The following is a 25570-nucleotide window of genomic DNA, read 5'->3' as shown; positions in this document are numbered from 1 at the left end:
GGCATGCGCACACCCCCAGAAGCACGCCCGGAAAAAAGAGTCCATGAAAATTACATTTGCTGATAAATATTGAGATGCATGTAGAGACGTAGTTATCATGAGATGAGCAGCGTTTTTTGTAAGAAATACTTGTTTATTATTATACAAATCACAAATGAAGCAATATTATGAATCAATGCATACAAGATTTATTTCAAATTTATTTACTGAGGCTGTTAAAGTTTAAAAGTGGGTAAAATTTACATGCATGGAGATGTACTTTAACAAGAAAATAATATCATATCTTTAATTTTAGATTAAAAATTGAGGTTGCTGCCCTCCACGACGACAGAGCAATTATCGATCTTTCGCGATCAAAACTCGAGCGAAATAGAGTTTAGCGAAAGGTCAGGCGCAAGAGCTACGTGTCTTCTCATTGATCACATGATCGACAGCCATTATTTGACTGTAAAAAATCTAGGGAAGAGTGTCTGGCTGAGCCTAGCCCAGCCTAGCCTAGAGGTTTATTTTGCCATTAGTAATGGTTTAATGCCAGATTTACACATTACGCAGCGGACATTTTTTGGATTCATTGTTTATAACGGGAACTCATTTAACGTTTGTTGACTGATTTTGTAGTTAAAATCCTGTTCTTAAAATGGCATTGAAGAAAGTGAAGGGTAGCCTCGAGAGAGTTTTTGATAAGAACTTGCAGGACTTGGTTCGAGGCATACGAAATAATAAAGAGAATGAGGTAGGGCCTAGCTGTATATCTAGTTTTATGGTTAACTTTAAAATTATATATTTGTTAAGTTGTATATTAGTATTATCAATATTAGTACGCCTAGCCCTGCGCCAAGAGCAGGCATGTAATGAAAATGTGCGTAGTAAGCTTTGTAAAATAAAAAAGAGGCAAACAGAGAGCAAGGTCAATCAAAAAGAGGGGATTGCATGTCAGATGTACTACTAGCTAGGCCTAGTATACTATTAGAGTAGATGTTGCTTAGGGCTGTGTAACAATTGTTTTTAATTTGTTATTACAAATTCTAGAATCAATGCAATAAATGTTACCAAACAATGCAGAATACTTTTCTATTTCTAATATAAAAAATACTTTAATTCGTTGAATAATAATAAATTAGAAACTTCAATTTAAACAGTGTTGCAGGTGCGTCGTATAATTCCTGTCTTTTATCAAATAATTTTTAACTGTAGTCTTTCTAAATTTAAATGTTTTTCAAATAAAATTATAGTAATTTTACTTTCGTGGTCTTTTGTATGTTTTGTAACCATTGGCAGTGCTTTGAACTCTGTTGGTTAAGAATAAAGAATGTTGCATGTCACTAATAAATAAAAATCTGAAGAAAAACAAAGTGATATCCCACAGTAGCATATCACTAATAAAAAAGTGAATTTTACACATACCATCTGCCTCCTTTAGAATATACAATATACCAGCATTTATATAGAAATGCACAAATAAAATAATTGGCACCTCCAGATTTCCCAAAGAGATATATGATATAATGTACAATAACTGTACTTTATAAATTAATGATTAATCCTACAATTTGCAAAATATATTGTTTTTATTTCAACCTTTGGAACTTACATATTTATTACAATAATGTATCAATATGATTTTTGATTTGTTTATTTAAAGATGTATTGTCCCCCTGAAAAAATAATTCTTAACAAATTTTTTTTTTAATATTCCATTTTAATGTAACATAATAGTTATCCACTTTGACAAAAAATTGGATCGAAAAAAAATGTATTTACCTGAAAAAATGTAATTTAAAGCAAAAAATGGTCAAATTGGCTGCCAGCCAATGGATTTTTGGTTGAATTTTACCATTTATTTTGTCATTTTATAAGTGAAAACATGATTTATTTCGGTTTTTTTTCTATTGAAAGTGACTAACTTGATTAAAACTACAAAATAACATATTCAAAGTCTGATTTAATTAATCTTCATTTTTCATGTTTTTGGGGGACAATATATCTAAATTAAAGGATACAGAACACATCTTAACAGTTAAATATTAATTTGTATTTAAATGGTTTAGTTCTAATTTTTGTATTCTACTTTTGTTTTGTTCATTTCAAATTCTTCTGTCATTCTACAACTCAATGTTATTAAAACAGATTGTTGCAGTGCCACACCCTGTCATATTATTTTATTACAAGTAATAATACATTTTTATTATGAATTATTAACATTAAATATTTTGTAGTTGTGAAAAATGATAACATAACTGCAATTATGTGCAAAGAAAATTCTGATTATAGATGCATTAAAGTGACTTACGTCATTTCATCATCACTGTTCGTTACAGAACTTGCCTTTATTGATTAATTGTATCGTCGTTTACAATCCTGCACTTGCTCTGATTGCCTACCTGAATCTTAAACAATTTCTTCTTTACGGATATCTTAATAACTTGCAATTGAACAAAACAATTTCATTAATTAAATTAAAATACTAATGTTGTTTACATAATTTACAATTAAGATTTTCTATGAAAAATTACCTGAAGTACTGTTTTAAAAGGTTAATAAGATGATGATACTATTTTGTATATCACTAACCACACAGAATATTGTTCTTAATACTTATTTATGTACAAATACATTCAGCAACTTGCATTTATGGATACGATTGTTTTTTTTTATATGAATAACACCAAAATACTGTAGAATAACATTTTGTAGCAGTATTAACTGCCAATACAAAATTCATATTGGAGAATACAACAATTAAGCTTTTTTTGTGTTTGGATTACTACTTATTACAGTAATGTGGATTACAAAGAAAAATTTCATTTTAATTTAAACATTTTTTAACAATATTGGTAATAAGAATTTTTAGTCTAAAAACATAGCTTTTTTACCTGTATACTTTAAAACTGTTATATTTTTTGCTATACAATTTTATGAATATGTAGCAGTAAGGTACAGTAGTTTGTATACAGAAGCTTTTTGCTACTATATGCTATACTGGCTAAATGATACCCTGAATTACTACTAGTAATGTTGAAATTAATTAATTTTGAAGTTGAAAACAGCTTCATTTAATTATGAATTGATATTACAGTTCTTTAGCAATGTATTTCATCATAGTCCATTTTGTATTTATTTTTAGCCAAAATTCATTGCAAGTTGTATTGATGAGATCAAACTAGAGTTGAGACAAGACAGTATTGCAATCAAGTCAAATGCAGTGGCTAAGCTAACATATGTAAGTCAATACTTAAATTATAAATAAAGAGTATTTTGTATCATCATTCATGTTTATGAGGTCTTATGGCAAAATGGGATAGACATTGACATCCTATACCGGTGGGCACAGTACCAAAGGAATAGCCTCCCATAATGGATAACAGGAGTGTGTAGAAGAATCTAGTTTGACTAATGTTTACCAATTTGTATGTATTTAAATGTATTGTATGATAATATGATGTAGATTTACATTAATTCATATTTCATGCTACCAAGAGCCTAGAATACTTCTTAAATTTATTGAAATGTTATAAAACAATGTCTTGTCATGATTGCAGTTACAACTTCTAGGATATGATGTGTCATGGGCTGCATTCAACATTATAGAAGTAATGAGCTCTCCTAAGTTCACATTTAAACGAATTGGTTACTTAGCAGCCTCTCAAAGTTTTCATGAAGGCACTGATGTCCTCATGCTTACAACAAATATGATACGCAAGGTAGGACAAACAATCTACAAAAATAACTACATTAATGTTAATTGTTTACTGAAAAGTACAAATTCCATCTACATTTTCAATTTAAGAATCAATGATAACATTTCTCAAATAGTATTTTTATGTTTTAAGAATGAGATTTCATTCTATGATTTTGTTTTACAGAACATATCAATTGTAAATGTCTTGATTTGTGTTAACCGAAACATAGAAATTGGTCCTTGATATTTTTGCCCTAAGCTTTTGGTAATTACTCTTTCAACAAAAAATGTTTTTAATGAAAAAAATCTTTGTTTGAAATCATTGTGTATAAACTATAATTGTTGATTGAGGGAAAGTTACACTTTATACTAACTATCATGAGATATAAAGGGGTACGCACAATTAAGTAAGCTATTTTCCAGGAATTAAGCAGTCAACAAATGTACGATACTGCAATTGCCCTCAATGGGCTGTCATGCTTCTTGACCTCTGACCTTGCTCGAGATCTAGCCAATGACATTATGGCTTTGGTAAGTTACACAACGTTGAGGGCAGCATGAAATGTTTACCCTGGATAGTTGTCCATTCCTTTGGTGAGTGTAGATTACAAATAGAAAACAGATCATTAAAAAGAAAACATTAATCAAAGATATTTTACTTTACTCTAGTCAAAGCAATTAATAAAGCAATGAATAAAAGAAATAAACAGTTTCTATAATTGATCTATAATCTACTTGTAATGTGCACATTCTTTGGTGTCGTCGTCATTCATGTCATTGTTTTTGCATGCTTTAGTAATACATTTAGTCTTTCTCATAGGATGTTAACAGTTTTCAGCAATACGACGCTGGGGTTGCCATGACTGGTCTTGCATGTTTTATCTCCCCTGACCTGGCCCGAGATCTGGCCAATGACCTCATGACACTGGTGAGTAGGTACTACTTCATGGGAGCGGTCTATTATTTGGTCATGGTACAGACCCAGTCTTCCCTCTTACTTAGCCACAATATTGCGTCTCTCAGATAAAGAATCTTGTTTGTTAGCAACATCATCTTTATTATTTTTAACTTCTGAGATTATTAGCATTATTATATTGTTTAAATTGGAATTATGTTTGCTACCATATTAATTTAGTAACATAGACTTCAATATTCTCATACTCATTATTACGACTGTGATCATTAAATTGTGCATGGATGCAATCAAATAAAGATACAAGATGCATGATCATGTGAACTCATGCTAAGATTACCCTTAGCTTTTCCATCAATTGGCATTTCTCCTTCTTACGTCTGCTGCAGTATCTCAATGGTTTTATTATGTTGTGGCAAGCTGCATGATCAAGGGAAAAACTTTCATTTGCAATATTGTAAGGTGTTCATTATGGTTTAATGCACACTAGGTTGCTATGTTATATCAATTTTAATTTTAAATTTTATCTCAAATCAACCTCAGTTAATTAGTTTACTAGGTGAATCATAGAGATGATGATAATACCTCAATGAGTGAATCTATTCATAAGACAAATATACACAGGCTCTACATAAACAAAATATTATTACTGTATAAGTCTTTGAGAGTATACTCAGTTAACAATAGATAAATTATGTTCTTTTCTTAGTTTCCTCTAAGTAACGATACACTACAGTGTAGATTTAAGAAATTTAATGTCAAATTCTTGAATGACTCTTTCATTTATGTTGTTATGCCAAGAGATTGGACAACACTTAGACCAAAACTATTTCTGCTAAAGTGCTAGACAGAACCTGTAAGCTGTAATAAATCAGAATACTCGTTGGGCTAGTGTAAGATGGAATCACATTAATAGCAAAGAATACTGTTAGTGCCCAGTGTCTATTTCAATTGCATAATAATTTAGCATTTAAATGTTGTCTTTTAAATTCACTAACTTTATTATTGATGTTGAGTGTCCTTCATTCCCTACTAATGAAGTACTGTAGGTAAATTTTGATGTTAATTATGCATGATTGTATAATGAATATGCATGATTGTATAATGAATATGCATGATTAATGTAACATTGTAGAATTTGTGAATATTCAATTATTGTCAGGTATTTCACATTGTGGTGTTATTTGATTGTATTTTGCACTCGTTCACTTTCATAAGGCATTTTGCCAATCATCATATCAACTAATGCATACCCACGTATTCATTTTAATTGTCTGTAATTCAGCAAACAATAGCTACAAACAAGATTCTCAACTGAGCTAAAGAATAATAATGTTGTAGCAATACATCATTACATTTAATTTGAACATTATTTTTAAATTGTGTTTACAAAAAGAAATCATTAATTAGAAATCTATTGATGAATAACTCTATTTTGGAATTATTAATAATAAAATTATAATATTAAAATGAATACTGATTTTCTACAGATGGCATCAACAAGACCATATGTGAGAAAGAAAGCTGTTTTACTAATGTACAAAATATTTTTGAAGGTAATAAAATATTATCATCCATTGAATTGAATCTTAACGTATAGGCCTAGTATTTAGCACAGTACCTACTAAATTTACATAATTTGATAACTTGTTTAATTTAGAGTGAGAATTATTTTAATTTAAATGTCAATAAGACCAAAGAAATGTGTAAGAAATGAATAAAGATGATAAAAGACCATTGAATGTTTTAAAAACCTAGGCATAAATCCGTCGTACAATATCTACTGAATGTACAGTATAGTAGGCATCCTTTCTGTACCAGCCACTATAGTAACTAGTTATTCCTCAATTAACTCAACATTTTTACTAAATTTTATTGCAATGCAATTATACCAACAAATATTGTTAAACGTTAATATTGACATTTTTCTTGGTTTTGGTTAGTTTCCGGAGGCATTACGTCCAGCATTTCCTCGTTTAAAGGAGAAGCTTGAGGATCCAGACCCTGGTGTACAATCAGCTGCAGTTAACGTCATTTGTGAACTTGCTCGCAAGAACCCCAAGAACTATCTTTCACTTGCTCCTCTTTTCTTTAAACTTATGACAAGTTCAACTAACAACTGGATGCTCATTAAGATTATCAAATTGGTAACTTATATTTTGTTATTGTTTGTAGAATGTAATTTGTAAACCATTTGATTTGTCAGTTGTAACAATCGTATTGTTATGAACTTAAGATTGTAGATTTTTACCTCCTTTTCCTGTAAAATCTTTTAATCAATTCAACATCGACTGGAAAACAGGCTTTATAATGGAATAACAGTCTTGTACTGTACTTGTATTGTTCGTTTTTATTCTAATAAGACCATAATCTTTATAAAAGAGAAGTAGATGATAAAAATGTTGCATACCTAACAAATCTTGAACTTTAGACAATTTTAGTGATTATTTTGAAATCAGATCATATAAAAACATTATAATGGTTTTTTGGTATACCGTCGTATGTTTGACTATTTCACTTCATATCAGAAATCTGATTACAGTATATGTATTGATACATAGGGACCATCTTGTTGAGGGATGGTCTTTACAAATTGAAAAGCAAGCATACTGTAGACTAGAGTATTCGCAGTACTACATACTATGTTAATACAGTATCAATCTTTTTATCATGATCTAATAATAGAGATTTAAAGAAATATTTCAGTTTTAAAGCGCCTATATATTTTATATTAAAATCCCAATAAACATTTAAATTTTACATAATATATTTTTATTTACCTAAATCATTGAATAGGTAATATTTTATATATATATATTATATGCTAAATAAATTAAAATAACTAAACAGTGACATAATAAATGTTGAATGATTTTTATTATGGATTACACATTATAATGGCCGACCTGAGGCTCACATTAATGTTTAATACATTGCATTATGACATTGCATGCACACATCCTAATACATTTGATTCTTTTTATAAAGTTTGGTGCATTGACTCCACTAGAGCCTCGATTGGGTAAGAAATTAATTGAGCCTCTCACAAATCTTATTCACAGGTAAGCTTTATTTTCTATTAGCGTAAATCATAATTATTTTAGCTAATAAAACTGAAACAATTAAGAATTAAAAATCGAATCAGTTTACTTTAATGGAATACTGAAATGAATTTTATTTTAAATATTGATTTCTATCAAATATTAATTTGTGAGAAGCAGCAATGGTAGAGAAATCCAATTAACATTGACCTTTGCAGGCAATATGTGGTTTGTTATGTAAATTATATTTATTAATATAAAAAGCTTAACTAAATTATATATTTCTTTATTTTATTCCTAATTACTAATAAGAACATATTTTATAATATATCATGCTGTCACCATCTGTACAATTCAATTCTTTATTAATACATCAAAAAAATTTTGATAAAATCAACATCAAGAAGGTAAGCAACAAAATAAAAAACAAATAAACAACAAAAACTATTAATTATGTCTCCTAAAAAAGGCCTAGAATGACGTTGTTAATCTTATATCACATTTGATTGTAGTACTTTACTTACTGATAGTAGATATTGCTTTGAACATTATGCAAAAACCTTTTCTATTTCTACATTGTGTATAGTATACAGTTATAATAGTAATAATAATCAATGTCCATTGATATTATTATTAGACTTACATACAGTATTTAAATATATATATTATTTTATAATTTAAAAAACGTATTTCCTTGATTACTAACTACTGTGAGTAGTAATTGTTAACATTGTTATATATATTCAGTATTGAAGGTATATTATTCGATACAAAATTGCACATAGCACTCAATGGCAGAATAAGACAATTGTACAGTTCATAAAGCTGTAGTAATCAACCGTCATTCATAACAATTTATATACAAAAAATTATACAAGAAAAAAAATATATAGCTAAAAAATTCACAATTTCAAAAAGGTTTTCACTATGCCTATAATGGCATGCTGTATTATTATTACCTTTTTTTCTGTTTGATATATTTTTTGTAGCACATCAGCGATGTCTTTACTATATGAATGTATCAACACTGTGATAGCAGGTAAGCACTTGCTTAATTCATTAAACAGTGCTAAATATATCAATACAATCAACAATAACATTGGTGGCCACATGCTAGTTTAATTCGTTTGTTAACTATTTGGATGCCTTTAAATTAATTCGGATATTTCACCATATTTTGTGTGCATATTTTATAATTTCAAATCTTACTTTATCTACAATTCTGTAAGTTTGTAAATTAATCATAATTTATACAAAATGAAAACGTAATATGTAGGTGGTGTTGTCAAGGTATTGTTGGTTGTTTGATTGCATACAGTTTGTCAATTTGTAAAAATTAAATATAGTTTTCCAGTCTTTTTTCCAATTGCATTGGTCAACAGTAAGGCAATGGTTAGTCAATGTAACTGCTCTCCGTTTGGCTTTTTATCAATGTTGTTTTACATGTTTTGTAGTAATATTTTTCTTTCAGTACATTTTTTCTCATAAATGTAGATGTACAGTGTTCACAGGCTATATAATGATTTAATATCAGCTAGTTTTAGAAGTTTACATACTAGACATGAATGTATGACACAATATGGTACCAACATTTTGTTAATATAATTTACATATGATGACAAGATAACTTATACGCTAAATAAAATTCTTAGATAATTTACGTAATACTGTATAATGATCTCTTATTCAGTAATCTTCTAGTTTAAAATGTTAGACTAGAGATGAATTTATTATGTGACTTAGATTTAGAATAGATCAAAAGAAACTACTCTGACCTCAGTGTCATCTTTACACATTCAAATAAATTTAACAATCACGCAATCTATTTTATTTGTTTTGCAAATTATGTATAGACTATTATAGACATTTAGGACCCAATTCTTGGTTTATTTTCTAAGACATACACACTTACCAGCGAAATAGTAATTAACTCTAGCACCGTTCCTAAAGTAGTAGATGATGTATAGGGATTTGTCATTAGCTAATTGTTTATACTGTGTGCATGCAATTTTGCGACGTTTTTTTATTTGTCATTTTGAGAAATTGAAACAAAGTGGTGACAGGTTGCAACACAATCACAGTTTATTATTATTGAATATTCTATTTTTTTTAATTGAATATTATTTTCATGATTATTTAAAGTATTTGTTGATGTTGTGCTTATAATGTATGGTAGTGAACATATGCACCTTCCTAAACCCATGTTGCAATCTGAACCACGCAATCAGGGATCCTCACACCTTAAGAAGCTATGGTTTAATTATATTGTTACTTAATTATTTTGAAGTAGCAGCAGTTACTACTAATATTGTAGAGACAAATTATATAATAATAAATTGAAAGACACAGTTTTCAAACGCAAGCTTCATTAAACGGTGTAGATGATTCCTGTATTATAGCATCCCTGGTTGCGGAGTATTTGTCCTAAATCCGCTTTCTTTTTCTTCTTTTTTTAACTTACAGTTTTAATTTCGTTATCTTCAGGGATACCTGACCACTCCGCCTCAATTCAGGTACATACCATCATTGTGTGAAGTCGTCCCAAGAGGGCGTCATTCTGTTTGTTTTTTCAAGGCTGTACCCTGATAGCTAAGTATATCACCACCCACTTATCACCAACATTATTCACAATCCAACATTCTAACTTGCATTTTTTGGTAGATAGGCTCAGTGGTGGCACCAGGCAAAGGGGGTGGGGGGGGGGGGGGATGGTTGTTGTATGTAGGCAAAAGGTCAACTCATTTACTCTGTCCCAGGATATTGAGAAACCCATGTTGCCCTGAAAGCAGCCACCATTTATAGTAGAATGGTGTGCATGTTATACCTGACCCCTGTTGCTGGTGCTACCACTAAATAGAGGGATGAAACGGTGTGCATGTTGCTGGTGCTACCACTGTATAAGGTGAAGGAAGTAAGCATGTGAGTAGATTGCAAACGGTGTGCATGTTGCTGGTGCTACCACTGTATAAGGTGAAGGAAGTAAGCATGTGAGTAGATTGCATGTTAAGCAAGGACTTTCATGAAAATTAAGCAACATAGATACAGCAGCATGAGGGTTACTAAAGCTATCACTTTCTATCTACTACTCTCGCATCTAGAAACCCTTCAAAACGTTGAACAAACACAGTTTTACAACCACTATTTTCATTCCATTATTTACCTTTTTACTTTAATACTTAATGTCATGGTTCTAAAAACACATCTAAGTTTGTTCTTATTACAATAGGTTGAACTCATTTGTATTAATTATTTCAATGTTTGTATTATTAACATAATTGGTGATTGTAGCAATGGGCACACTAAACATTCAATGCTACACAGAACATTTTAACCTTGTGTTTTAACATAAATTATTAAAATTAATTATATGTTCTAGTCTTTTAAATATATTTTTAAAAATAAAAAATCAATTTTAAAAATTATAATTATGGACACTAATGTTGTGTTAATTAAATTTAATCAACTATACCAAGTCCTGATGCATGTTGATTAAGGGTTATAGAAAAGTACTTAGTTCAATTTTTATTATAAGCTGGTGATTGGGTTTGGATTTTGCATGGTTTTACATATGAGCATTTTTATATAGGCTATAATTTATCCGATTGGCCGACAATAACAACCATTATCATATTGCATTAGCCTTACAGACACAATGTCTATGGCTAATTATATCTAATGTTACAGTGCTAAGCATTTACTTTTATGCAACTGATTGTAAAATGTCAAATTTGACTCTTGATTAAACCTATATTTCAGTAAGAATGACATTTTACATCTAATACATATCTTTGCTTATCCTAGAGTAAAGAAAGCCAATAATTGGATGGTAAAGATAATTATTATGTATTTGGATTATCTTAACAAAGACATTTTGTTAAAATACAAGATGCATGGTGATGGCATCATCAATGCTAAAACTGTTAAATTAGCTGTCATAGATATTCAGTAGTACAATCCATAGTAAAGATTCCAGTACACAAAGAGCTTTAATTGATTTGTGTACCCTGTTGTTGAAATTCAATCTTAGGGATAAAGCATAATCAGTACATAATACAGTTGCCATAGAAACTAAAAATCCAATAACATTGATTTTATGTATGTGTTAAATGCTAATTAATATATTTTTAAGATCATTTCTTCATTAAGAATAGTAAGGTTTTTGGTACACAATGTGAATCCTAAAGAGAAAGTAAGCCTTTGAGTCTTTAAAAACTTGTCTTTTTAGGAATCAAATGTTGTCCTGAAAATCTTACTATTATTCTAGAGTAGCTTCACTATGCAAACTTAACATTTCATCAAAGTTTTTACTAATACTCTGATAATAACCTGTATTTTATTTCTACAATTCATGTTCATTAACATTCTAATAATACGTTTATAGTAATTTTTATAACATTTATAAATTAAAATAAACAGCATACACAAAATATTCAAATACTGCAGTTTTAAAAAGATGTTGAATCATTGCTTCTCAAAATAGATTATAATGACTGTGATGTCATTGAACATATGATGTCATACGCCTGGTCACCATGGCAATTCTGATATAATCTTACAAGTAATTAGATAATTTTAATCCATTCACTATGATGATGACTCTTTATTTGGTGGAATATAATTATGCACTGACTTAAGAAAGCTTTATTGATAAATAAATAACACTCGTGTATCAGTTATATTGTTAGTTTAACTAGAATACATAACATGTGAGCACTAGGGTATAGCAATACATCCTCCCAGTTTATACATGTTCAGTACATATATTAATAAAATGGTAATTTGGTGAATATAACAACATGTTATGAAATACAGAAGTCAAAACATAATGAAATAAAACTTACATTTTAATTTATTTATTGTATTTCATGCAAGGTAAGTGGCTTTAATTTGTAACAAAACATAATTTTACACTTTTAATATTTTGTTTCTTGTTCCAGTTATGCGTGCAGAAACTTAGAATTCTCATTGAAGATTCTGATCAAAATTGTAAGTTGTCAACTAAAATGTAAAGCTTGGTTCCCACTAGAGACACAACACAGCAACTTAACATAAGGGATTTTACCAATCACAAGCGATTGTTTGTCGAACTGCACTTGTCATTGGTCAACTCGCTTGTATTGCATTGCGTCCTAGTGGGAACCAAGCTTAATATTACATAATTCTTAACCACTAACATGACATAGAATAAATATTGAAAATTTGTTTATATTTTCTTTGTAAATAAAATCTTTTAATAAAATGTTTTTTCAACTTTGACTTGGTTGTCATGAATGATATTAAATATTTTACATAACATAATTCTAAAAATGTGTTAAATAACACTATAATAGATATTAGATAATAATTAATTGTCATACAGTTTAATATTTGACTATTACAGAGGATCAGTAGCCATGATGGTGTAGAACTAACATACATACATTAATATTCTTTTCAGTGAAATACCTTGGACTATTAGCAATGGGGAAGATATTGAAGACTCACCCCAAATCTGTACAGTCTCACAAGGATCTAATCTTGGAATGTTTGGATGACAAAGATGATTCCATTAGACTCAGAGCCTTGGACTTACTTTATGGCATGGTAATTGTCACATTGTATACTAACACAGTGGCTGTATGACATGCGTAACATGTGTACTTAAGTATACGCTTTGCATTAACTAGCATTGTTTATATATTATGAAGTGGTTTTACTACTCAATCTCATTATCCATTACTCCCCTATAAGATAGAAATATCAGGTTGTATGTAAATTAATTAAATGATCTTCATAATTTATTGAATGTTCACAGTTACATGTACAATTCCTTGGAAATATATTGACCTCTAGGTCAACGGAAATTGCGTTTGAATGATAGAAATTGCACTTATCCACCAGACAATGTCAAGTAACTATTTTATGGCAGCCTGGGGTTTCCCCTTTATAATATACACGACATTATGTCACAATTACTAGAATGCGTATTGCTTTAAAATAAAGGCCAAGTTAATGTTTAAACTTCATAATTTGTTTTTCAAGCCGCCTCATGGCCGTGGCCCCTAGGTTACTGAACGTCGTACTTAAGTGTCTTCTCACTCTCCTCTTATTCATTTTATGACTTTGTTTAGGTTTCAAAGAAGAATTTGATGGAGATAGTAAAGAAGTTAATGATACATGTAGATAAAGCAGAAGGATCACAATACAGAGATGAACTGCTAGCTAAGATCATTCAAATATGTAGTCAAAATAACTACCAATATATTACCAACTTTGAATGGTACTTGTACACTTTATTATATAATTACATTGGTAATGTGCTGATTTATTGTAGTGTGTACAAAGGCATGCTATTTAATAAGATTTATTTTCAAAATTACAATAAAATATGTTTAGTATAGTATGATATAAATATTAAAATACAATTACGTAATGAAACAGTTTAATCATTTTGTATTTTATTTTTCAACAGGTATGTTTCAATCCTTGTGGAATTAACTCGAATTGAAGGAACCAAACATGGACGTTTGATTGCTTCCCAGATGTTGGACGTTGCCATCAGAGTCAAAGCTATCCGACCATTTGCCGTCTCTCAAATGGTACATATTTTCATTCATACTAACAAGTTGGTGCTAATATATACCTTAAAGGCTTTAAATTAGTTGTATTAAATATGTATACTTTTTTTAAAGTAAGTAAATGTTTAAAAAACTTGACTTTGTTTGTAGGCGTCTCTGTTGGAGAACTTTCATCTACTATCAGGTGCATCTATGCAGACAAACAGTCGCTGTGAAGTGTTATATGCAGCAGCTTGGATTATAGGAGAATTCCCTGTCCATCTTCTGGATCCTTACGCAACATTGCAATATATGCTAAAACAGAGAGTTAGCAACCTTCCAGGACATATACAGGTAAAATAACAATATGGTATAGAGGTAATAACATTACAATATAATATACATGTAATAACATTACAATATGTACAGGTAACATTACAATAATTATAGTATACAAGTAATAACATTACAATATGTACAGGTAACATTACAATAATTATAGTATACAGGTAATAACATTACAATATGTACAGGTAACATTACAATAATTATAGTATACAAGTAATAACATTACAATATGTACAGGTAACATTACAATAATTATGATATACAGGTAATAACATTACAATATGTACAGGTAACATTACAATAATTATGATATACAGGTAATAACATTACAATATGTACAGGTAACATTACAATAATTATAGTATACAGGTAATAACATTACCATATTATTTACGTCATTGTTTTTTTCACAATATTCTAGCATGTTTTTTATATTTTATTTTAGAGTGTATACGTGCAAAATGTTTTAAAGTTATACAGTGCAATAGTTAAAAAATGTGAGGAGGAAGACGAGGAGCATGAGAAAGGAGTTGAGGCCACCCAACTACTGCTAGATAAACTACCAGTCTTCTCTGAGAGTGCTGATCTAGAGGTTCAAGAAAGGGTATGTTCAATTTAAATGTTATTCTATTAACATAATAATACAATAAATGCAATAAAAAAATGTACTGTATATTTAAAAATATGAGCTAGGTTTCTAAATGATTTTATGATATATTGATGGAAGTTGTCTACCATAATTTTATTGTCTATTTCGTGAGATCCCTACCTGCATATGTAGAGTCTATACAGGTAGGTTTCTCACTCATAGACCACTGTTGGTTTGTGTAATTTCATGTAGGGGCTGGACTTGATGATTTCACAATTTGCAGCTCCTTCCAAAAGTTGCTTATAATGAAATGTAATATTGTATTTATTTTAACAATTTGTTGGAAAATAAAGTTGAAATAATCTGTTACAAAAATAAAAATGTTTTGTTCTTCATCAATTTCTATCCCAACATAAATTACTTTGCTAATTTGTTTTCTTTGCTCCCTAAAGGCATGTACCATTTTACAACTTCTGAAATATGTCAAAAAAATTCAAGAGAAAGAAGTGTCAGTAGGAGATGAATTAGCTGCTTTGTTTGTTGATGAGTTGAACCCAGTCGCTCCAAAAGCTCAGAAGAAAGTGCCGGTGCCAGAGGGATTAGACCTTGATAAATGGATTAACGAACCACCCTCTGAAAGTTCTGATGATGAGGTCACCATCGACACCATGTTTATTCATGATGCCAATAGGTAACTTATTACAAACAACTTTTGAAAGCTTCACAGTTATTTTGTCAAAATGTTGGTCATAATCTAATTTTAATTTATTTTTTTTTTAGTTTCAGTTTCGTTTATTTATTCATCCAAATAGAAAAGAAAATGGTTAAAAATATAGAATAAAAGTATGACTAAACAGTTTATTCAATTGCATTCCACTGTCATGTTCATTCAAATTATTATATATTATATTATATATATATATATATATATATATATATTTGAAACGATAAAGATGTGGAAATCTGTGAGAATGAGAAAAAGTCGCCCCAACCGAGACTCGAACTCGGACTGCCTGCTTGATATGCAGATGTCCTAACCATTAGACCACTGGGGCTTTCATGGTATTGTTCAAACTCGATTGGATAGCGACTCTTTAACATTCTCTGTTTGAGTACTCATGTAAATATAGTAATGTTTTTGTTTTCTCAGAGTCAATCACCAGACACAGTACTATGAGGAGCTTTCAGAGGAAGAACTTGAGAAAAGAAGATCAGCTAGAAGACAAGAACAAGCTAGTAATCCACATTATCTTAAATTTGATTCACCTAAAAAGAGACGCAAGAAGTTGAAAGAACTAGCTGCTGAGAGTGTTGATGGTATACCAGTTGCTAAGATTGATCTCAGTGTACCGCTACATATTCCTGGTGAACACAAAGGTTCGTCATTTTCTGTATACTCTGTAATTTTTAGGATTATGTTACAAAATGAATAGATTATTGTAGAATGTAGAGTTGTGTATACATTAAACGTACATTAGACATATACAGACAACTCTTCCAATACCCAGACTCTTGAAGACAAGAAACTCTTATAAAACAAAACTTTTCTTGGGGTCCAAAAGTCCCAAATTCTTTTTTACCATTAAAACGCCTTCAAAATACCAGACTTTCCAGAAAGCCAGACATTACAGACCGGTCCAATGTGTATGGTATTGGGAAAGTTAGCTGTATCATATGTATTAAGCAAAATAGGAATAGTGTGCAAGTCATAATATTGTTAACATACTTGTTAATTATGTAAGTTTTTCTACTATTACTTCATGTGACCTGTGTCATCAGATGGTGGGCTGGATACAATAGATGAAGCGGGCCCCAGTCAAAGCTTACTAGTCACAGGTATCAGATGGTTGAGGGCTTTTTTACATTTATATAACATTACTAAGATCTTTGTGGATCAGAATCAGTTTGATTATCTGACAGTAATTTATAATGTTATTTAAAGTTTTTGTGTTTACTTTTCTGGTAAAATGTGAAGGGAATTTTTTTAATTAAATAATGTTTTCATCACTTTTTGCCGTTTGTCTATAAGTCAATCCAAATAAAATATACCACTTTTATTTAAAATGCATTTTATTTATTTGGTATAAACATTTTTAATTTCAAAACATAAAATAAGGTGTATTTCATTTTTAATGTCTTGTTTGTATTTTTGTTTTTTTTATAAATCATTTTTGTTTTTCTATTAAGTGGGTTTTATTTTGTCATGCATGCTTATGTATTTCATTTATTTTTATTTAAATATCATTACCATACATTTAGGGTTTAATATTGTTTTTGCTAATTACACAAGTAATAAATTCCTTCTGGGTGGTTTTATTAAGGGTTCATTTTATAATTGCTCACTGTAGATAGCCCAGTATGTTCTTAAAATAACCAGAATAGATTATTAAATAACAACATAATATCATTGTTTATTGTGTACACATGTTTGATCTAATTAACACCCTTTGTTTTCTGCACGCTTTCGTTAGGGAGAAGGGGTCGCTCCCCATATTATGATATACCAGGTATTAATACATTATATACACATTTTTATTTTTATTTTTGTTAAACACATTCATGTTAACATTTTGTTAAAACTATTAAAATTCATTCATTTCTTTGTTTATTTTTTTTAGTTTTTTGTTTTTAAAGTAAAGCTTAGTAATTGTCTTTAAACATTTTCTAAATAAATTCTAATATATTTCACATCTTAAATTTTAAATATTCGCAAATCATTTTTATTGAGTTTTTTAATTAGAATTGAACAAGTTGGTTTGCCACACTACCCTTAGCATGATATGCATCATGTTGTTTGTTAGGCTGGTGTTGGTGTACAGTGGCATTGTACACACCCTGAGTGAGAGAAAGCACAAGTGTAGTGTATAGGATGCACAAAATGCACTGCTACTCAATGTTCATGTCTGTTTGTAATAAGCTCAGCTGTTAAGTATTAAATCTACTAATTTTTTAGAAATATTTTATATACAAATACTTAAGTTGTTTTTTTAAAGCTTTTCTGCAAATACGTTCATGCTCATGTTTTTTATATCATCATCATCATCTGTTCTGTTATTTTAAATAGTTTGTTTAAGAGTAATGTTATTTTATATGCATTCTATTATAAGTTGATGCGGTATTGATAGCAACAATTGACAATAAGCTGTCATTTTGTTTTATAGCCAATTTCCTTGTTTTAATGTATTCTCATTCTGTTTTTAAGTAACACATTTTGTTTATACAATTATGATAATGATGATAATATTGAAGGGAATCTAAAGATGTACTGTTGTATTTTATAATATTTAAGAGTAGTATGTAGTTTTGTATAATTTCTCTGCAATTGGTGACATTTGTCATAGTTTCTGGTCAGCTCAATCATTGAATTAGAAATGTAAAATTAATTTGATGATGATTTTTATTATTATGTATCAGGTATGAACATTACTGACAAGTACATGCAAAGACAGGAAGGAGGAAAGAAATCTAAAAAGAGAGGAAAGAAAGGTCGCAAGAAGCGTACAGTGTCAGTGTCAAGTGATGATATTCCTATTGTACATACAGTAGATATTATTGAAGAGGAAATGCCAGAGGTTTGTATTTTATCCAACATTTCATAATAACATATTATTTTCAATTGATATGCAGTGTAAAGAATAGGCTTAATAACTAATACAATAGAAGCAAAACTTACAGTCACATTTTAATGATGATAATGATGGTTTTTTTATTAATTTCGGCAAACACATTTATACATACAAGACAAAAAATAGCTAGATTGCACCAAAGAGTGGCAAAAGAGGCAACAGCTTCTGTCACCAAGTAGGCATGCCACTTCAATGTTAAGTTAACATGTTACTTAAGTATAACATGTTACTTAAGTATAACATGATACTTAAGTTTAACATGATACTTATTCTGTCCTTAAATACTCAGTCTATCAATCAATGTTTGTGGTGAGATCAAATGAATAGGATGAATGCCATATCATTTGTAATGTGTTTTTTTTAAGGGTGCTACAATATCAGAAGATGATGAGGATGCACATGATGTAAATGACCCACATAGAGCACTTAATATTGACCTGGATGCGTAAGTTATTATGAATAGACTACTTGATATCATAGAATGCACATGATGTAAATGACCCACATAGAGCACTTAATATTGACCATGCGTATACATGAGTTGCCCCATATTGGCTATAACAGATCCACTGAATGGTTGATTAATTTTATTTTGTTCTGTAAAGGCCTCTTGACGATCATGAGAAAATACCTGTACGTGGACATAGAGTTGTGGACGGCAAGAAAAAACTAAAAGATGAACAGGATACAACTGATGCAAAGACGGACAAGAAGAAATCAAAGAAAGATAAAAAAGGACAGAAGAAAATAAAGAAAGAGAAAAAGGTAAATCTTAATCTATTTATTAATCAGTGGAACTGTAATTACGTAGCCATAACATGTTCGAGGCTAACTCGCTCCATGGTTCTGGTGGTAGAACAAGGCTCATGTGCACTTCAAAGAACCTAGTACATCTTTTGAGACGAGTAGGGGGTTACCCCGGTGTACTAGTACATCACAGCAACTGGGCCCTCTGGGAGACCAGTCTTTGACTGAAGAAGTCACCCAGTATAAATTAATAATATATTAATAAAATAAATCAAAAACCTCTAAAAACTATTATTTGTAGAAAAAGAGGTCAAAATCAGAATCTGAAGAACAAAGGGTAGATGCTGCTGAAACAGAGGAAAAAGAGCACAATTTATTAGGAGGTGATGGGGAACCAGTAACCAATGGCAATGGAGTTGAAGAAATTCCATCTAGTACACCTACTAAACCAACTCCACCTGAGCAGGAACCAGAAAAAAGCAAGGTATATTACACAAATTAAATTTAGTTTTAAAATATTCTAATAATTTATTTAACAATATATTTTCTAACCTTGTCAACAAGGAATATTTGTCTTCTGCTACATGTCTGTCTTCTATCCATTTAATGCATAGTTGTTGTAATAATGTTAAACACCTTGTGGAAGATTGAAATTGTTATTTTGTTAATTGTTTCCTGAATAATGTAAAATTTTACATCGACTTTCAAAAACTGTTTTTTTTTAAAGTATGATGATTTAAGTTTCTGGTTAACAAAAGAAGAAGGAAAATCTGAAGAAGTAGCGGAGGTAAATGAAGAAGAGGAGCAGCCAAGCGTAGAAGTGCAGCCAAGTGTAGAGGTAAAACAACATTTAAGAACTAACTACAAGGGTTAAACAAGGTCAAAACTGTCATTCCATTCCATGGCTGGTCAATTTAAATGTTCTTACACCAGCTTAAAATGTTTGATATCAAAAATATTAAATAAAAAATAACAGAACTGATATTAATAGGTAATGTTGATATAAACCAGTGGTCCGTGTCAAGGTTCATCTGGCTAGCCAGCTAGCCAACAGTTGGTATGTTGTTAAGGTGACTCTGCCGTTTTACGGAACTTTAATTATCAAGTTTGACGCTGGCCATCACTTTTTAAACAAGTTCCATTATTATATTATTATTCTTGATATGTGTGGTTGTTTGTACTTTATACAATGCATTAACTAATATGGGGTAAACCATTGCTTCTAATTACCATCGGTGAATAAATAATAGTGTTGTTACAGTGCAATATGTCTAGTACACATGTAATGTCAGTAATTATTATGCATACTCATTTATATTTTAGAAACTGAAAAAGAAAGAGAAAAAATCCAAGAAAGATAAAAAAGAAAAGAAAAAAGATAAAAAGAAGAAATCGCATAAAACAGAAGAAGAACCTGAGCCTATACCAAAAGAGAATGGTGATTCTGTTGTAGAGGAAGTTCCATTACCAGTATGTATCATTTCTTTTTATAATACTAATATGTTATTCTTAAATACTGCACCATAACGATCAGTTTAACTGGTTAAACTAGGTTTTTTAAAGTTAAATCACAGAATGTCAATTTTTTCCTTCAGCAATTATCAAGTTACAAACCTTTGGCTGAAAACAAATCAATTAAACTTGTAAGTACTACATCTGTTTGTTTTTCGTTTTTAAAAACATTATTGGATAGAAGACTTTTACAACATAAGAATGCCATTGGTGTTTGATATTATATTTAAGACATCAGTGACAATCTATAAATTGTTAATTTCAGACATATGAAACAAGGATAGATATGAACCAAAGTCAACAGGTTGTCTTGTCAGTCATATTCAGTAATTTAACCAATTCACAACTCAAGTCTTTAGATTTTAATGTATTGGATTCACTCAACACGCGGCTTGTCAGAGAGGTAAATATTACTATCACCATGATCATTGTTATTCCCGTAATTATCAAACAACAATGTACATTATCTTTTCCTCCGCATAAGTTTTATTTTTATTATCTTCAATTTCATTTCCATTATTTGTCTCACAAACAGCAAGTATACAATTAAACAAATAAGAACAGGGTGTCCAAAAGTAAACCACATCACTATTAAATGGTTATAACATGTAGATATTAATGCAGTAATTAATCCAGTATTTGGATCAAGGTCTATTAAAATTGAATCATAGAAAAATAATTTATATTTGCAAATTATAAATGTTAATTAACATATCCATCCATTTTGTGTTGTTTGTTACATTCCCTTTATCTTGTTTATCATATTGTTTAAAAATGTTTTATTTTGACAGAGCGGTGCTTCTCAACACGATGGTATCAGCGTTCCATTTCAACTTCCTGCAGGTGCCACTAATGAAGGCCAGTTTGCTTTCACTGTTCAAAATGTTACCATGCCACAAAAACTCAGAGGAACATTAACTTATATGATTAAGGTAGGTGTTTATTTTATGATTTCTGTACATTATAGGTTTTTTGTTGGAGTGGCATGCCTAATTGGCGACAGAAGCTGTTGGCCTCTTTTGCCACTCCTTGGCGCAATCTACCTATTTTTTGTATTATGTTTGTATAAATAAAAATAAAAAATAAAAATAAATAGACTGTAAAAGAATTGTACTGTATGATATTCTACATAAAGTTGATATTGTACAGTAATAATAATAATATCTCATTCTTATATTTATTTTTATATTTATTCATTCATAAAGCCTATAAGCGCTTAACATTACCCCAGTTATTTTTGGATCAAACATGTCTAGAAACATACTCCCATAATGCAGCCTTAGCGCAGTTGTGTACCACACGCCCTAACATTTGATTAAGACAAATTGATGTTGCACAGCAACGTTTGATTAAGACAAGTCCAGGTGTGCCCCTTACATTTTTTTTAATAAAATTAGGTGACACAGCCATATAATAGTATGTGGATGCATGTAAATAAATGAATAAAACAGTTAATAATTGTGATTTATTGTAGGATGAATCTGGTGCAACAAGTGAAAAGATTGATTTTAAAGTGCATTTACCAGTAACAGCTTATACAGCAGCAGTTCCTTGTACAGGGTAAGTCAACAGTCATGCGTCATCTGTTTTATAGTTCATGTTCTGGGTAATCAATCAATTTTTTTAAAAACAAAACCAATGTAACTTGCCGATTGATATATGTGTCAATTTAATTTTACGAGGGAAATGTAGAGGGGAAGATAATAACGATTACTGGACAATCTACTACTAATTGTAATGAAAACAAGCTTCTGTCTCAGACTCTACTTGCATAATTGTGTTGTTCTTTGTTACTGTATACCACAATATTTATCGCCCAAGTGGTATGAATATGGTCTTAATTTTTAAGCAAAACTAAATTATTGGTATTGTTACAGAGCTGAATTTGCAAATTTACTATCAAGTGGAGATTTACAAGCCAAGAATTCCTTAAAGTTAGTGACAGTAGCCGTGGAGTTTCATCACGCACTTCATAGAATATGTTTCTTTACTCATTGTCGATTAGTAGAAAGAGTCGGCGACACTGCTTCACTCTACTCATGCTCCATCCAAAATCATCATATTTGTTTACTAGTCAAGTTATTGGTAAGATTTTGCCCTTTTTTATAATGTTAAGAAATGTGTAGGCATTTTTCTTTCCTTCAATACTATAGTTGTAATGGAAAGATGTAGTAACTAAAATAGAGAATACTTTAGAAAATAGTTTTTCTTTTTATTTAAACCTCGTGAGGTGTTTTCACTGATGATATGATTATGATGAATATACGTATTGGAGTAATAACATTAACATGGTTGTTTTATTGTGTCATTAGGCAAATAATGGAATATCGATAGAAGGTAAAGGTTCAGATGCTACGTTGCTATCAAGTTTTATGGATGATATTAAGACAGTTCTATCAGAGGTATAAACAGATGAAGTCAGATCTTTCAAATCAATACAGAGTATATACACCAGTAATTCACAGTAGATACATAATGATGAAGTCAGTCTGTGGAATACGACTGGATCTTCAGAAAGTCTGTTATAACCATAGATTCCCTTTGATATCTGGACAGACATTTTGTGTGAACATAAAGGTTTTAACTTACATTGTAAAAGTGACATCTTGTACTGTAAAATGGGTTTTAAGAGAAGGTTAATGCATCAACCTTGTACTTAAGACAGCTTACCTACATTCTAAATTTAGTTTCATAATTGTTAATGATCTTTGATTGATTGAAATGAATCTTTTATTTCAACTAATTACATTTGTATGTATGGTTATACTGAATAAACAACTTGAATGTCACCTCAGTCATTGGAGATTATTAGAGGCTTAAGCCAACGAGTTGAACAGAACAGTGTCAGTAATTAATAGTTATGAATTATTTATTATAATCCAAACCATTATTTTATGATTATACCAGAAGATCCGCTAAATAAAAAAAAGAGATGAAAGACAAGTTGAGAATTTGAACCTTTTCAACAATGACAAATTACAACTCCGAAGAGTTTATGTAGAGCATCTATAATATGTTGTCTTGTGAACAGGATTGCCACCTTTAAGAAGGATAGTAAATGAATTCGCTTATGGTTATCCTTGGCAATTTGCCCAAATAAAAAAAACAAACAAACAAAATGATCAAACTGTTGAAATCTCATCCATCCCTTTATGTGGCGTTGTTTTAACCAATCAGATACTGTATATATAAATATAATTATATACTGAAGGTTGTGCAGAAAACAATAGCTGTACAATGAACATGAAATTATTTGAATAATCCATTCCATCTTATTTATGATTTTATTTATTAAATGTTATTTTGAAATTCTTGATTTGATGATCAAGATAGGTAAACTAATGTGTTTAAATCCTACATCTTTACTCTGTAGTATAAAATACAACATACATGTTGCATTTTGTAGATAGATATACAATATATATAAAGTAAAAAGAGATATATACTATGTTTAGATATAATAGACTGTCATGGAAAATAGTTTGTTAATAAATGTTTAGTTTCACCGTAAAATGTTTTACTCATGTCAAAGGTTGAAATATACACTCTTCTGTTATTTTGTTTTTCTTTTGAAATATTCTATAAATATTTAATATTGTGTCAAATAATTTGTATTCTTCCAACTTTTAACTACTTTCTGGGTAAAACCTTCAAAGCTCGCTCCAAAACAATTACAAACCAGGAATTTTAAACAGTCAAATTGATTCATGTTGCAGCCACTAACATTGTTAGGACTAAAATGTGTGTATCTACAACCACTCAAATCATTGGCACTAAAATGTGTGTATCTACAACCACTCAAATCATTGGCACTGAAATGTGCTGTACAAATATCTATTGTCATGTTTGACAAGTTTGAACACATGTGGTGCACTCAGGTGATGATTTAATGAGTTAGAAATGTTAAACATTAATGTGCAGTCACTCATGTGATTCATTTGTGACTCACTGAGATGATGAAATATCGAATATGATAATTAGAAATATCGAATATGATAATATCGTGAAATACTGACCTATATTAATTTGTTGACTCCTTGGCCCCTGTCAGTAAGTAAATAATAATATATGATATTCTATTATTCTACAACAGGTGACCTACTTACCTATGCTTAACCTTGGTGCATTTTAAAACCATTGTGTTGTTAGTAGTAGGCTGGTAGGATCCAATATGTAAAATAACTGGAATTGTTTCTTTTACTATTATTCTGTCAACAACAAAATACAAATCCAATGTTCATGCTGCTACAAGGCATGTGGAACTATTTTGTGATTTGATATTCCCAGTAAGCTGAATTTGTGACCCAGTAAATACAGTACTCCTAACAATAATAATTGTTAATTGTCATACTAGTTAATATGTTAAATTTTGTTGTTTAATAATAGTGGACTTGTGAGTAATCTGTGATGACCAAATAAGAATGTTGATATTTGTGTTACTACCGCTATAAGGCTGATAATCATGTACAATTATTCATAAACTAATGAACTAAAAGAATAAGTTGTCGTCTTCAGTGTTGATAATAAATGATTGATAGGTAAATATATCATTCTTGTTTTGTAGTGTTTTTTCTCCAGA

At 30.0% G+C, this 25570-nt stretch overlaps 2 protein-coding genes across 5 annotated transcripts in view; one reads left to right on the top strand and one right to left on the bottom strand.

Moving 5' to 3' along the window:
* Positions 1–25570, bottom strand: part of LOC144844374 (growth arrest and DNA damage-inducible protein GADD45 alpha-like) — a 115719-nt gene that overhangs the window by 78827 nt on the left and 11322 nt on the right. The window lies entirely within an intron of this gene.
* LOC144845565 (AP-3 complex subunit delta-1-like) lies at positions 424–25538 on the top strand. Of its 4 annotated transcripts, none has more exons than XM_078702982.1 (30): positions 424–733; positions 3125–3220; positions 3540–3701; positions 4103–4210; positions 4500–4607; positions 6083–6148; positions 6536–6739; positions 7581–7654; positions 8623–8672; positions 10118–10146; positions 12571–12619; positions 13071–13216; positions 13744–13892; positions 14085–14211; positions 14341–14523; positions 14963–15121; positions 15559–15797; positions 16257–16483; positions 18521–18678; positions 19098–19177; positions 19338–19497; positions 19781–19963; positions 20207–20317; positions 20803–20949; positions 21075–21122; positions 21257–21394; positions 21783–21923; positions 22466–22551; positions 22869–23076; positions 23304–25538. In XM_078702982.1, the coding sequence occupies exons 1-30, from the start codon at positions 638–640 to the stop codon at positions 23397–23399; spliced, it is 3828 nt and encodes a 1275-aa protein (XP_078559108.1). In that variant the 5' UTR covers positions 424–637; the 3' UTR covers positions 23400–25538. The 4 variants fall into 4 exon arrangements, with proteins under 4 accessions (XP_078559108.1, XP_078559107.1, XP_078559109.1 ...); XM_078702981.1 differs by having other exon boundaries at positions 10097–10146; XM_078702983.1 differs by lacking the exon at positions 4103–4210 and having other exon boundaries at positions 10097–10146.

Source organism: Antedon bifida, chromosome 6, assembly GCF_963402885.1.
Source record: "Antedon bifida chromosome 6, ecAntBifi1.1, whole genome shotgun sequence".
Lineage (NCBI taxonomy): Eukaryota > Metazoa > Echinodermata > Crinoidea > Comatulida > Antedonidae > Antedon > Antedon bifida.
Note: the sequence above shows the minus strand (reverse complement) of the source record. Positions and strands in the feature narration are given on the sequence as shown.

What these genes read in the sequence shown, in the direction of transcription:
- LOC144845565 (XM_078702981.1), top strand. Translation starts at nt 638, where the DNA reads ATGGCATTGAAGAAAGTGAAGGGTAGCCTCGAGAGAGTTTTTGATAAG. An exon ending in TATTCCTGGTGAACACAAAG is followed by an intron (nt 16,484 to 18,520) that starts GTTCGTCATTTT and finishes ATTATGTATCAG; the next exon opens with GTATGAACATTACTGACAAG. An exon ending in GCAGCAGTTCCTTGTACAGG is followed by an intron (nt 22,552 to 22,868) that starts GTAAGTCAACAG and finishes GTATTGTTACAG; the next exon opens with AGCTGAATTTGCAAATTTAC.